The following is a 16356-nucleotide window of genomic DNA, read 5'->3' as shown; positions in this document are numbered from 1 at the left end:
GACACAGAGGAGACAGACAAAAAACAAGTAATGAAGGAAGTATACAGGCCTGGCCACATTAGAGCATAATCGAATTTCATAGCTTAAATAAAGTGATTTTTAAGACAGCACATATAAACTACTTTCATGAGTTTAGAGTTTTATGGTAAGAAAAATATATACAATTTACTTGTCTATAGTTATAAGAATTATATAATTATTATTGTACAATAATTTTCTTGCAAAAACATAATTTCCTCTGTAATTTTCCTGCCAAAATATTTAGCCTCAGTCTAATCACATGGAAAGTGAAAACTATAAAGCAAATCCAAAGTAGACTGGGCATGGTGGCTCACGCCTGTAATCCCAGCACTTTGGAAGGCCAAGACGGGCGGATCTCCTTAAGGCCAGGAGTTTGAGACCAGCCCGGCCAACACGGCAAAACTCCATCTCTACTAAAAATACAAAAGTTAGCCAGGTGTGGTGGTGCACGCCTAGTAGTCCCAGCTACTCGGGAGGGCGAGGCACAAGAATCACTTGATCCCAGGAAGTAAAGTGAGCCAAAGGTTACAGTGAGCTGAGATCACTGCATTGCACCCCAGCCTGGGTGACAGAGCGACACTGTCTCGAGAAGAAAAAAAAAAAAAGAAGTAAAGGACATTCTACAAAACAGCAACATCAAAATTGCCAATGTCATACAAAACAAAATAGGCTAAAGAATTCTTTTGGATTAAAGAGATAACCAAACATACTGTGTAAGCATAGATTAAATTAGTTAAAATTAAAAAGATAGCTATAGAAGTCATTATTTGAACAACTGAAGAAACTTGAATATCTAACATGAACTGCATATTAAATAATAGTACTATAACAATGATAAATGTCCCAAATGTGATCATTATGGTTACATGTTAGAGAAAGTCCACTTTCTTAGAAGAGGCATATTTATGGAGTGCAGAGCCATGATGTCTGCACCATACTCTTAGATGGTTCAGAGGAAAAAATTATACACAGATACATATAAACACAGAGAAAGAAAAGCAGAATGTGGCAAAACATTAATAATAGTGAATCTAAGTTAAAGGTATATGAGTTCATTGTTATTATTCCTGCAATGTTTCTAAAGATTCAATATTTTTAATACAAAGTTAGAAAGAAAAAAGCAGCAATCATGCTAAAATAAAAGGGAAATGTTGTAGGTGATAAGCCCATTCTTTCAAAAGGCCTTCCCTTATATTAATAGGATCTTTAAGGAAACCCCTGTTGCCCTTTCCAAAACTAACACTTTTGTTCCCTTATAGATAAAGAACAAAGATGACATTCCTCTAATTGTTCAACTGTCATTTAGGGAACCAAATACCAAGGCTAAGATTCTTAATTCTTTCTGGTTTAAGTAAGGTTATGAGTTACCAAGAAAGAGAAGTAAAAAAGGTTACCAGCTCAACATATTTGGGCCATGAGCTCAAAACAGTACACCCAAAGATCCCCCCAAAAATCAATTTAAATCTTTTTCTTTTTCTTTTCAGATGGTCTTATGCAATATTTCAGAACCTAAAGAGAATAAATGGAAAATGAAAACCAATTATAAGGACTCTGTCAAATGTTTGCTTTCCAAAAACTTACACCACCTCAAACATTGTTTTCTCAGCAAACTTCCAGGTAAATAGAATTCTGCAATTATTCTACAACACTGTACCATCAACCAGCCTCACCCAGGATATGCAAGTAAGGGCAGGGACAAACACATTATTTTATCTTTGTGGGTTCACGGGTGTTTTTTGTTTTTAATGGTAGAATTTACAGTCAGAAATACTTTTAAGTTTTACACTAAGTCAGCTCTCTAAACTTTCTCTGTTTTCCACATGGAATTTGAGTAAATTACTATGCTTCTTCCTCTTTGCTAGACCACTAACTAGACTGACAACATAACTCTATAGGGCAATTATAGTTAGCAATCATTTACTATAGATTTCAAAACAATTATGACACTGGAATTGGAATGTTCCCAACACAAAGATGATAAATGCTTCAAGCAATGGATACTCCAATTACCCTGATTTGATCATTACATATTATATGCTTGTATCAAAATATCATATCTACCTCAAAAATATGTACAACTAGTATGTATCCATAATAATTTAAAAATCTAAAAACACAACTCTAACGGAGCATGGTGGCTCACATCTGTAATTCCAGCCCTTTGGGAGGCCAAGGCAGGAGGACTACTTAAGCCCAAAGGTTCAAGACCAGCCTGGGCAACATAGTGAAACCACATTTCTACAAAACATACAAAAATTAGCTGGGTGTGGTGGTGCACACCTGTAGTCTGACACGGGAGGTGGCGCACACTCGGGAGGCTGAGGTGGGAGAATCGCTCGAACCCGGGATGTCAAGGCTGCAGTGAGCTGCAATCATGGCACCGCACTCCAGCCTGGATGACAAAGTGAGACCCTGTTGCAAAACAAACCAACCAACCAATCCTCTAAAATAGGGTAACTGAGTAGTCTTCATACATAGGCAAAAAAGTACACAGAAATAAAATAATCTGCTCAGTCACTAATAAACAGCATGTCTGAAACCTGAACCCAGGAATAAAATGAAAAAACTTGTTTTGGTTTTGTTTGGAGGAGTTGTGAAATTTAATTTTGTTTTCATTTTGTACTGAACCATAGAAAATACCAGTCTTCTCAGCAGTACAGTAAACACTGTACATTGAGTAGCGCTCCCTCTGCTGGCCTTCCAAAGGTATGGCATGAATCCACTAGACCTGTACATAATCCGGTATGACCAAAAGCTGACTTCAGGGTGGAAAACTGAAGGGTTTTATTTTAGGAGCTCCTACAAACCACATACTTTATGGTAGCACCTTTTCTCCCATCCGGTAATGAGTGAACATAAACTATGAAATTTTTTAGGGTGCCCAGATGTACTTAACAAAAATACCTCCCTTTCATCCAAGAAAAAAATTCTCTCTACCAAGGACTGTTTAAAAACAATATACTCCATTAAAAAGTAAAAAACATGTATACATTCTTTCAAACAACTGTACTTTTTTGTTGAGGCAGGGTCTCAATCTGTTGCCCAGGCTGTAGTGCAACTGTGATTACAGCTCACTGCAACCTCAAACTCCTGGGCTCCAGCCTTCTTCCCACCTCAGCCTCCCAAAGTGCTGGGACTACAGTCATGAGCCACCACACTTGGCCAAAATGGTACTTTTTAACCATGTAGCTTTTTATAATTTTTTATTTCTTAGTAATGTTATGAAATGTTGAAGAAAACACAAATTGTAATTCATATTGGTTCCATATTCCTTTCTGCACATTATTCTATGTATTTATCATCATGCTGAAAATATTTTATGCTTATATTTGAAATAGAAATTTGAACACAATACTGTAATAATTTCAACAACTATATAGCTTTAAAAATATAGTTTTCTGTGGCATTCCTGACTTCCTATGCTTATTAAGTAAACCCAGCAATGTTGCCATATTCATAGTTTTTTAATCAGTATGTTCAAATGATTTTAAAAACCGTTATTATGTTACTTTTTAAAGTTTCAGTTCATTAGATACAAAGATAAAACACCAGCCTGACTACTAGGCCTACCAGCCTGTTCTTGGATTATATTTTTTCTTCACATAAAATAGATGAGGTCTTGCTATGTTGCCCAGGCTGGTCTCAAACTCCTGGGCTCAAGCGATCCTCCCATTTCATCCTCCCAAAGTGCTGGGATTACAAGCATGAGTCACGACCACACCTGGCCCTTGGATAACTTTTATCTGTTCTGTGAATAAGGGATTTTACTTACACAGCTACTGTGCAAACACGCTTTGTGGTTCTAAAGTAACAGATATGAGGGTAAAGAAAAAAATTCAAGGGTAAAAGGTCTTTAATTTGGACTTAGATAAGCACTAAGCTTCACTTGTAAAACACTAACGAAAAATACAAATCTCTGTTTAATTTTTTATTCACTACCTCTTCTGAATTGGGCCACGTTGAGAGAGAGATAAGAAACACATACCCAATACCAGAAAGTCTCCTCAACGGGACAAGGACAGTGGAAAAGAACTCTTCAAATTATCCCCAAGAAAAAGCAGCACGTACCTCTGGAAGAAAGCACTCTCTGCAGCAGTTAGGAGACCCTTCAGGTATCCACCTTTGAAATGGGTAATTCTGCTGCTGCAAGGGAGCTTCTTTGGTTTGAAGCAGAACCAGGGCTCCCCAGTGTAGAGGTCTGTAAAGTTACACAGGGGCAGATTCCCAGGAAGACACACGTTGCACTCAGTAGTTTCAGAAATTCTTCCCGAACGGAAGAGACTCTTGAAATAGACCCTGTCTGGTTTATCTTCCTGTAAGCGCTGAAGAACTCTGATCCCTTCACTGGGGTGGACCAGAAATATGGACACTTTAACTTTGCCTGGCCATAACAAAGTAAAGAAAACCTTGTAAAACCCATTCTGGTAGTCCACCACCCTGCCCACAGCCCCAGCCTGCAGCTTGGGGGAGTGAATTCTGGCCTGCAGGTAGTCTCCACCATACTTCTTGGGCTTTCTTTGAAAATCCTGTACATGAACCAGCACCTCCAGCTGGCTTCCCACCTGAAAGAAGGCAGCAGAGTTCAAGATGACAAAGTAGCTGGAAGAAGGGTCAGTGCTTTTCACAAAGGGAACTGGGCCCACATCAGGAACCTGTCGGTGCAAGGCAGCCAGCAAGGAGTCCTCCTCCATACGTTCCTGGCTGGACAGGGTCTGCTGATCATAGCCGCAGTATGGATTTCGGCTAATTCCTATCACCTGGGAGGAAATAAACTGTCCACTGCTGTCGATGAATGTGGCTGAAACAGTCTCATGGTCCAAGTACTAAAGAAGAAGACACAAACAACAGAAATTACCACTATAATAGGTCTCTGTATTTTCGGCATAAATTCAGAGGGCTCCCCACACTTCTGCGAGTTTTAGCTCCAGGAGCTCACACAGTGAGTTTGAGCTCCAGGATTCTCACAGTGAATATCAAAGAAAAAATCCCCTTGGGCTTCCAGGAAGGGAAAGGGAAAAGGACCCATTTTGAAGTAGGCAGAGCACTGTGTTGTTCTGAACAAAGCTGCCCCTCAAGAGAAACCACTTTATCAGAACCTAGCCTACTGGAGTTTTGTCAGAGTCTAACCAACCTGAGAGAAGGGAAATACCCAACTCCAGCCCACTTTAGCCACCCAGTCCAACCTAAGATGGTGAAACACCAAGAAAAAAGGAAAGGAAAGGAATAGAGAAAGATATACTATGCTAACACTAACCCAAAGAAACCAGTAGCAGCTGTATTAATTTCAGAGCAGATTTCAAAGCAAGGAAAGTTATCAAAGATAAAGGGGGTCATTACATAATAATAAAGGAGTCAATTCTCAAAAAATAAATAAATAAATAACAACCCTTAACATGTAAGTACCTAACCAATGAGTATCAAAACATGTGAAGCAAAAACTAACGGAGAAATAGATGAATCTACATTATAGTCTAAGACTTCAACACTCCTCTATCAGAAATACACAGATCCAGTAGGCAGAAAATCGGTAAGGACATAGTTGAATTCAACAGCACCATCAATAAACTGGATATAGTTGACATCTGTAAACTACTTCATATCAAGCTCTCATGGAACATTCACCAAAACGGACCACATTCTGGGCCATAAAATGCACCTTAAAAATTTTTTAAAAATAAAAATCATACAATGTCTTCTCTTAAATTAAACTAGAAATCAGTATAGAAAGATAGCTGGAAAAATCCCAAAATGGTATACAAATGGGTAACATACAAAATCTCACGAGCAATTTTTAAATATTTTAACTAGGTGAAGGTGAAAATATAATTTATTAAACACTATAGGATGAAGCAAGAGAAGTGCTTAGAGGGAAATTCATAGTACTATACATATTTTAGGAAAGAAAAATGACCTAAAAGGAATAATTTAACCTTACATCTTAGCAAACTAGAAAAAGAAGAGCAAACAATATCCAAAATAAGCAGAAGAAAAATAATAAATATGATAGCAGAAATCAATGAAGTTGAAAACAGGAAATTAATAAAGAAAAATCAATGAAACCCAAAGCTGGTTTTTTAAAAGATTGATAAAACTGATAAGCCTCTAGCTAGGCTAAGAAAAAAAAGGGAGGACACAAATTATTAATATCAGAAATGAAAAGGAGACCATCACTACAGATCCCATGGACATTAAAGGAATAAAGGACTATTATGAACAATTCTATGACCACAAATTTGATAACCCAGATGAAATGGACCAATTCCTTGAAGGACACAGTCAATAAAGAATCCACCTAATGATGCAAAAGTAATATTATAACTAGTGGAAATCAAATATAAAAGAATGAAGTAGGCCGGGTGCAGTGGCTCACATCTGTAATGCCAGCACTTTGGGAGGCTAAGGCAGGTGGATCACGAGATCAGAAGTTCAAGACCAGCCTGGCCAACATGCTGAACCCCACGTCTCTACTAAAAACAGAAAAATTAGCCAAGCATGATGGAGGTTGCCTGCAATCCCAGCTACTCAGAAGGCTGAGGCAGAGAACTGTTTGAACCTGGGAGGCGGAGGTTGCAGTGAACCAACATTGCACCACTGCACTCCAGGCTGGGCGATAGAGTGAGACTCCATCTCAAAAAAATAGTAATAAATAAGTAAATAAGTAAGAATGAGTAGTGCTTTCTTCATCACTTAGAGTAGGAAGTTAAGATATATTATCTTAGGCTGTTGGGGAAATAAAAGGTCTAAATACATTATTTAATGTTATATATAGAAATAAAATTAATTTTACAAATTGTGGAAGGAGAATGAAGTAAGCAGAGGCCTTATTTTTCTTTTTTTTTTTAGACGGAGTCTCGCTCTGTCCCCTGGGCTGGAGTGCAGTGGCCGGATCTCAGCTCACTGCAAGCTCCGCCTCCCAGGTTTACACCATTCTCCTGCCTCAGCCTCCCCGAGTAGCTGGGACTACAGGCGCCTGCCACCTCGCCCGGCTAGTTTTTTGTATTTTTTTTAGTAGAGACAGGGTTTCACTGTGTTAGCCAGGATGGTCTCGATCTCCTGACCTCGTGATCTGCCCGTCTCGGCCTCCCAAAGTGCTGGGATTACAGGCTTGAGCCACCGCGCCCGGCCCTTATTTTTCATTAACAGTAGTAGGTCGGGTGCAGTGGCTCATGCCTGTAATTCCAACACTTTGGGAGGCTGAGGCAGAAGAACTGCTTAAGGCCAGGAGTTCAAGACCAGCCTGGGCAACATAGCAAGACCCGATCTCTACAAGAAATTTTTTTTAAAAGTTAGCCAAGCGTGGTGGCACATGCCTGTAGTCCTAAGCTACATGAAAGGCTGAGCTGGGAGGATCACTGAACCCAGGAGCTCCAGGTAGTAGTGAGCTATAATCACACCATAGAACTCCAGCCTGAGCAACAGAGCAAGACCTTGTCTCTAACAAATACATAAATAAATATAAATTAAAACTAGGCTGGGCACAGTGGCTCACACCTGTAATCCCAGCACTTTGGGAAGCAGAGGTGGGCAGACCGGGATCGCTTGAGCTCAAGAGTTCAAGACTAGCCTGGGCAACATAGTGAAACTCCATCTCTACTAAAAATACAAAAATTAAGCTGGGTGTGGTGGTGCACACCTGTAATTTCAGCTATTCAGGAGGCTGAAGCACAAGAGTTGCTTGAACGCAGGAGGCAGAGGTTGTAGTGTGCTGAGATCGTGCCACTGCGCTCCAGCCTGGACAACAGAACAAGACCCAGTCTCAAAAACTTTAAAAGAAAAAAAAATAGATATATAGATATAGATATACACACATACATATATATGTGCATATATATGTGTGTGTATATGTGTGTGTGTACATATATGTGTGTATACATATTATGGGGATTGCTTGAGCCCAGGAGTTAGAGGTTACAGTGAACAACGACTGTGCCACTGCACTCTAGCCTGGGCAACAGAGTGAGACCCTGTGCTTAAAAAAAAGAAAAAGAAAAAGAAAAAAACAGCAGTAGCAGAAACACCCAGCATTTATTGTGAGCACTTATGTGCTGGATACTCTTGTAAACAGTTTACATGAATCTTTAAATTCAATGTTGAAATTATCACATGTGGTAAGTCCTGTTATCATGTCCATTTTGTAGAAGAGGAAACTGAGGCAAAGAATAGCTTAATAATTTGCTCAAGGCCATGTAGGTTAGAAGCAGCACAGGGTTAGAAGCCAAGCTGTCTGAATTGACACCTGTGTTCTTAACCACCATGCTCCACTGCCTCATATGAGCAAGTCAGGAGATAATTCGTAAAGTTCACAAATCAAGACATAAGTATGTAATGTATAATTAGTGCTAACTACCCAAATAATTAAAAATAAGCAATTATATTCACTCAGAGTAAAGAATGGGGAGGGAATCCAATTGTGTACTTAATACCATCTCCATTCTTGGAAATTTCCATGCATTCCATGAACTACTTTATTAGTAAACAGGATACAGGAACAAATGGGCAGGAAAAAAGTTATATACCTAACCTGAGGCATATAACTAACCTACCTAAGATGTAGAAAACTACACCTTACGTTATGCAATTAGTTAAACTGCAGGGGAATAAACACAACAAAGTAAAACCAAAAATTTCTCTCCTCAATAGCTATAGCGTTTCCTTGTTTCTAGCAAAACACTTAAACAAGGCCTCAGGCTCCCCACCTACGGCAAACCACTGCAAAATCCTACATAAGGTAAAAATAATCTCAGGATACAAGAATGTTTAACGCTCTTCTTAGATTCTGCATTTTTCCCCTCTCATTTTATACTAACATACACACATTTTCATTTTAAAGAATCCCATCTAGGAGACTTCATTTTGAAGGGTACATGGCAGTATTTGTTTATTTCAAAAATGGCATGGCGAAAACAAAACTGACTTTGAAAAATTCCCTTTATCACCTTACTGATTACCTTTCAGGAAATGTTCCAGCCACCCTCTCCTTTTTAGTTGTTGTAAGTCTGTGACACACCATTAAGGACCAAATCATGCACCATGTGATTACAGCATAGCTCTTCTTCCTAACCTTTTCCTCTCTTCCTCACCCAACTGACTGACACATGCAACCCAATCCAGAAATCACCATACATTTGGTGGTAACTCCCCTGAATTTTACTTGCAAATGACAGAAATGCAAAAATGTCAATCTGCTTAACTTTCCTAAAGACAACGGTAACTTCACGCCTGCCATCTTTTTAGGTTCAGAGCTAACAGGAAACACCAAACAGATGGCTCACTCCTCGAGTCATCATAACCTATGGGCTGGAGTGAACATGGTGACTGCCTGTCCCACATCCATTTCACTCCTGGCCTACTGAACCACAGCAATGCTGTTTGCTGACCTGTCAGCTCAGGGGTGGGCCTAACTGATGGAGGGGTAATCCCAGGTAAATGGCTGGTTCAGGAATGGGTATGTGACCCAATTCTGGACTATGAGAACCAGAAGAGGTTGCTGGAGGCTTATGCTTGCATGCAGCCAAATTCAGGCACCACTAATTCCCCCTGCTAACAGCTATTTGAATTTTACTTGCGAATTAAAAAACACAGTATTTTGAGATCGTTTCAAGAGAATAACTGCTTCTTTAGGTGGACATGTACACGAAAGCAAAAACGCCATTACTCCGGCAGCCATCCTACAATCAACCGTGAAGGAGGATGCCATAGATAAAAGGCAACACACAAAAGAAGGCACAGTTAAGAGGCTTTCAGACAGAGGCTGATTCCCAAAAGAACTATGCCCAACCTATCCACTGACTTCTATTCAAATGAGTAATATGTATTACCATTAGCTTGAAACAGGTGTCTTTACTTGAAGCCCAAAGTCCTAATACACAGGTGTTATAAAACATATCTAAAATATCAATGAATAAGGCAAAAGAAAAAAAATGCAGAACTTTCTCAATGAGAGCTTATCAGAGAAATAAAACGCTGCAATTCTCCCTCCAACCTTTTGTTAGATATTCCTACAAATACCCCCTTCTCATATTATGGGCTGTTTTTTGAATTTTTCTGTTTGTTTGTTTGTTTTAGACGAGTCTCACTTTGTTGCCCAGGGTGAAGTGCAGTGTTGCAATCTCGGCTCAGTGCAACCTCTGACACCTGGATTCAAGTAATTCTCATGTCTCAGCCTCCCGAATAGCTAGGATTATAGGCACCCGCTACTAGGCCCAGCTTTTTTGTATTTTTAGTAGAGATGGGGGTTTCACCATGTTGGCCAGGCTGGTCTCAAACTCCTGACCTCGGATGATCCACCCACCTGGGCCTCCCAATGTGCTAGGAATCCAGGTATGAGCCATTGCGCCATCTTATGTAATATTTTTAATTAAAATTGAGTCTGCTTTTTAGAAACTGATAAGATACTCCAATCACAAGAGTACAGTAAGTGTCAGAAGCATAGTATATTCTATATCTAGAAAGAAGATTCTATATCTAGAAAAACCCACAATCTCAGCCCAAAAGCTTGTCCAATTAACAACTTCAGCAAAGTTTCAGAATACAAAAACAACATACAAAAATCACTAGCATTCCTATACATCAACAACAGCCAAACTGAGAGCCAAATCAGAAAGGCAATCCCATTCACAGTTGTCACAAAAAGAATAAAATACTCATGAATACAGCTAACAAAGGAGGTGAAAGAGTTCTAAAATGAGGATTACAAAACACTATTCAAAGAAATCAGAGAAGACACAAACAAACGGAAGAACATTCCATGCTCATGAATAAGAAGAATCAATATAATTAAAATGGCCATACTGCCCAAAGCAATTTACAGATTCAATGCTATTCCTATCAAACTACCAACAACATTCTTCATAAAACCAGAAAAAACTATTTTAAAATTCATATGGAACCAAAAAGAGCCCGAATAGCCAAGGATTAGGGAGTGAGAGACTGCCAAATTTCAGAGCCATTGCTTTTTCCCCATTTACTCCAAGCTTCTTTATCAATTATCATCACAGTAATAAGCAGCTTAAAATTCATGACAACAGTATCATGCTGGACAAGATGACCTCTTCAGACAGGTGAAAATGCTTATAGCTCCCTCCACTAAAAGATGCATCTGATTTGCAATATCACAACTGTTTATTCAACATTGATACCTCCCTTCTCCATTCGGTAGAAAAAGAGTTGGTTCGTTCAAATAATTAGAGCTTTTAGCCGGCATTAAGTACGGAAGTTTCCAAGAACTAAAGTGGAACAAAAGAATAATTTTCTAACATTTCCTCTTGACTGTTATAACATTACTGATGTGGGACTGTGGCCTACCTCTCAAGTCTCTCTGTCTCTCCCTTTGCCTTCCTCCTTCTCTACCCAAGAACTACACAACTATCTTTTTTCTCTATTATAATATTTAGTGTGTTGCATATGATAAAATTAGCACACACATTCACAGAACTAATGCAGGTAAGTGCCATGCACACTTAAGGTCTTGAAATTTATTGTCCCTCTGCCATCCTACTCCATCTAGAAATCCATCATTTCAAACTCCATCTAGAAAACTGTGGGGAAAAGAGAGGTCAGCTTGTTACTGTGTTTATATAGAAATATAGAAATAAGTAAATTTAAGAGACTCCATTTGGCTGTGTTTATATAGAAAGAAGTAAATTTAAGAGACTCCATATTTGAGATGCTGTTAATCTGTGACTCTACCCCCAATCTTGTCCTTGCTGGAGACATCGCTGTGGTAATTAAAGTTGAAATGATTTTGGGCTGTTTAAGGAATGTGCTTTGTTAGACAAATGCTTAAAGCCTGCTTGTGGTTGAAGGTCAGTACCATTCTCTTAAATCTCAGTAAAATAAAAACATCTGTCTCCTGCCCGTCCCTGGGTAAATGGAACATCTCCGTGTATCTGTATGTCTTACTGCTGATTTACTCCCTTATCTTTTGAGCAATAAATACTGAGGGAACTCAGGGGCTGGTGCCAGAGTGGGTCCTCTGTAAGCACAGCACCGGTCCCCTAGGCCCCGCTTTTCTTTCTCTATACTTTGTCTCTGTGTATTATTCTTTTTCTCAAGTCTCTCGTTCCACCTAACGAGAAGCACCCACAGGTGTGGAGGGGCAGTCCACCCCTTCAGAAAACCATTATTTCAAACCCCTGGACACAAACCTCCTGGGCTCTACCCTCCTCCTACCTTCCATCTCCTTCACAGCCAGAAACTCCCTGAATGTCCTACTCTCTGGCAGCAAATGTATCTGCATTACCAACCATCATGATATATTTCCCTCTTAGGTCAGAGAAAGGAACGTGGCTCCTCCTATAAAATTAATAAAATAAGAATACTCACAATACACTGATGTTCCTTGTCCTATAAAAGGTTATGTGCTCCGTCTGTGCTCTAGATCTCATCCTCTCCTCCCCCTTTTCAGCTTCTCTATAATCTCTTTCCCCACAAATTCAAGTCCCTCAAACTTCCACTTCCGGCCAAGATAGAGAAATAGTAATGCACTTTAGCCTCCCACATGAAACAACCGAAAACAAAAGCCAAAATATATGAAACAATGGTTTTCCAGACACTAGGCATCAGACAATAAAACACAGTGATGCCTAACAGACAGTAAACAAATGAGGTGAGCCCTAGGACTGTCCTTTGCTTAGCGTCTTGAGAGAGTTTCCAGGTCGCAGCACAGGAAGAGGAGCCCAGGTAAAGCATGGCAAACAACCCAAGGCAAGGAGATGAGGCTGAGAGTCTTAAAGACCATGGTGATTTTAATTCACAGGAAAGCAGACCAACTGTGAAGAAAAATAACTCAGGAGATCTACAGAGAGTCCCACTCAAGTATTCAACAGAGCAATTATGAGCATACGTGTGTAAGGCAACTATATGGAACTATTGGAGGCTGGGGAAAGAACTACCTGAAAGCAAAAATTAAAAAAATAAAAAAAAAAAACAGTAACCTGAGTTTATACAGGAATAGTACTTCCTACCAGGCAGACTGGAAAAGCACAGATTAAAAAACAAAAACAAAAACAAAAAAACATATACACACAAAAATACCTTGTCAATTAATACCCAAAAAAAGGCAGAATAAAAGGAAGAAGGGAATAAAGAAGAGGTGGGACAAATATAAAACAAACAGCAAAATGGTAGATGTAACCATAATGCTTTCAAAAAATATATTAAAGGTAAATAGGCTAAGCACCCCAACTAAAAGGCAGAGATTATCAGACTATATTAAAAAACAAGATCCAATTACATGCTAGCTAGAAGAAACTTGCTTTAAATATAAAAACACCACAGACAACATCAATATGAATGGGCAAAAACTGGAAGCATTCCCCGTGAAAACCAGCACAAGAAAAGGATGTCACCTCTCACCACTTATATCCAACATTGGAAATCCTAGCCAAAGGATCAGGCAAGAGAAAGAAATAAAGGGCATCCAAATAAGAAGAGAGGAAATCAAACTATCTCTGCTTGCAGACAATAAGATTCTATATCTAGAAAAACCCACAATCTCAGCCCAAAAGCTTGTCCAATTAACAACTTCAGCAAAGTTTCAGAATACAAAAACAACGTACAAAAATCACTAGCATTCCTATACATCAACAACAGCCAAACTGAGAGCCAAATCAGAAAGGCAATCCCATTCACAGTTGTCACAAAAAGAATAAAATACTCATGAATACAGCTAACAAAGGAGGTGAAAGAGTTCTAAAATGAGGATTACAAAACACTATTCAAAGAAATCAGAGAAGACACAAACAAATGGAAGAACATTCCATGCTCATGAATAAGAAGAACCAATATAATTAAAATGGCTATACCGCCCAAAGCAATTTACAGATTCAATGCTATTCCTATCAAACTACCAACAACATTCTTCATAAAACCAGAAAAAACTATTTTAAAATTCATATGGAACCAAAAAGAGCCCGAATAGCCAAGGCAATCCTAAGCAAAAAGAACAAAGCTGGAGTCATCATGTTACCTGACTTCAAACTATACTACAAGGGTACAGTAACCAAAACAGCATAGTACTGGTACAAAAACACGCACAGAGACCAACAAAACAGAATAGAGAATACAGAAACAAGGCCACACATTTACGATCAATCTGACCTTCAACAAAGCTGACAAAAACAAGCAATGAGGAAGACTCCCTATTCAATAAACGGTGCTGGAATAACTGGCTAGCCATATGCAAAAAATTGAAACTGGACCCATTCCTTACACTATATACAAAAATCAACTCAAGATAGATTAAAGATTTAAATGTAAAATCCAAAACTGTAAAAACCCTAGAAGACAACCTAGGCAATACCATCCCAGACACAGGAATGGGCAAAGATTTCATGACAAAAACACCAAAAGCAATTCCAACAAAAGCAGAAATTGACAACTGGGATCTAATTAAACTTAAGAGCTTCTGCACAGCAAAAGAAACTACCAACAGAGTAAACAGACAACCTGCAGAACAGGAGAAAATATTTGCAAACTATGCATCTGACAAAGGTCTAATAGCCAGCATCTATAAGGAACTTAAACAAATTTACAAGAGAGAAACAACCCCATTAAAAAGTGGGGAAAGGACATGAACAGAAACTTCTTAAAAGAAGACACACATGTGGCCAAAGAGCATATTTAAAAAAATCTCAATATCACTGATCATTAGAGAAATGCAAATCAAAACCACAGTGAGATCTCACACCAGTCAGAATAGCTATTATTAAAAAATTAAAAAAAAAAAAACAGATGCTGGCAAGGTTGAAGAGGAAAGGGAACAGTGTTGGTATTTCAACAGAGTTGAAAATTAGTTCAACGATTGTGGAAAGCATTATGGCAATTCCTCAAAGGCCTAAAAGCAGAACTACCATTCCACCCAGCAATCTTATTGTGGGGTATATACCCAGAGGAATAGAAATCATTCTACCATAAAGACACATGCATGCAAATGTTCACTGCAGCACTATTCACAATGGCAAAGACATGGAATCAACCTAAATGCCCATCAATAACAGATTGGATAAGGCCGGGCGCGGTGGCTCACGCCTGTAATCTCAGCCAACATAGTGAAACCTCGTCTCTACTAAAAACACAAAAATTAGCCGGGCATGGTGGCGGGCGCCTGTAATCCCAGTTACTCGGGAGGCTGAGGCAGCAGAATCACTTGAACTCGGGAGGCGGAGGATGCAGTGAGCAGAGATCACACCATTGCACTCCAGCCCAGGTGACAGTGCAAGACTCTGACTCAAAAATAAATAAATAACAGATTGGGTAAAGAAAATCTATGTTCCATAAGAAATATAAGAAAATGTAAGAAAATCTTGTATTACATATACAGCATGGAATACTATGCAGCCATAAGAACGGACAAGATCATGTCTTCTGTGGGAACATGGATGGAGCTGGAGGTTATTGTCCTTAGCAAACTAACACAGGAACAGAAACCCAAATACAGCATGTATTCACTTATAAGTGGGAACTAAATAATAAGAACTTATGAACACAAAGAAGGAAACAATATACACTGGGGTTTACTTGAGTGGGGAGAGTGGGAGGAGGGAGAGAAGCAGAGAGGGTACTGGGCTTAATAACTGGGTGATGAAATAATATGTACACAAACCCCCATGACATATGCTTTCCTATGTAACAAACCTTCACATGTACCCCCAAACCTAAAATAATAGTTTAAAAAGAAATATAATTCAATAAATAAATAAATAAACACAAATAGGTTTAAAAAATAACAACTGGCTGGGTGTGGTGATGACTCACACCTGTAATCTCAGCACTTTGGAAGGCCAAGGCAGCAGTATCACTTGAGCCCAGGAGTTCAAGACCAACCTGGGCAACATGGCAAAACCCTGTATCTAAAAGAAAATACAAAAAATTAGCCAGACGTGGTGACGTACACCCATTGTCCCAGCTACTCAGGGGGCTGAGAGGGAAGGATTGCTTGAGCCCAGGAGACAGAGGTTGTGGTGAGCTGCGGTCGTGCCACTGCACTCCAGCCTCGGCAACAGGGCATGACCCTGTCTCAAAAAAAAAAATAAAAAATAATAAAATTATGGGAAAAGATATACTTGCTAACTGTAAACAAAGGAAAGCTAGAGTGGTTATATAACACCATATAGAGTACATTTCGGAGCAAAGAATTTTACCAAGCATGAAGAAAGTCAACTCATGATGATAAAGCAACTAAATTCATCAAGAGGACACAATTCTAAACATTTATGTACCTAAGAACAGAACTTTACAACACATGAAGTGAAAACTGACAGAAATGCAAGGTGAAATAGACAAATTCACAATTATAATGAAAGATTTCAATAGTCTCCTTTCAATAACTGATAG

The 16356-nt window shown here is 39.0% G+C and overlaps 1 protein-coding gene across 8 annotated transcripts in view; it reads right to left on the bottom strand.

Moving 5' to 3' along the window:
* NXPE3 (neurexophilin and PC-esterase domain family member 3) overlaps nt 1–16356 on the bottom strand; it is a 40946-nt gene that overhangs the window by 13063 nt on the left and 11527 nt on the right. For all 8 annotated transcript variants that reach the window (XM_030940393.1, XM_030940385.1, XM_030940405.1 and 5 more), the window contains one exon: nt 4090–4844. In XM_030940393.1, the coding sequence (XP_030796253.1) occupies nt 4090–4844 (755 nt within the window). The remainder of the gene's footprint in view (nt 1–4089; nt 4845–16356) is intronic.

Source organism: Rhinopithecus roxellana, chromosome 1 (genome assembly GCF_007565055.1).
Source record: "Rhinopithecus roxellana isolate Shanxi Qingling chromosome 1, ASM756505v1, whole genome shotgun sequence".
NCBI lineage: Eukaryota > Metazoa > Chordata > Mammalia > Primates > Cercopithecidae > Rhinopithecus > Rhinopithecus roxellana.
Note: the sequence above shows the minus strand (reverse complement) of the source record. Positions and strands in the feature narration are given on the sequence as shown.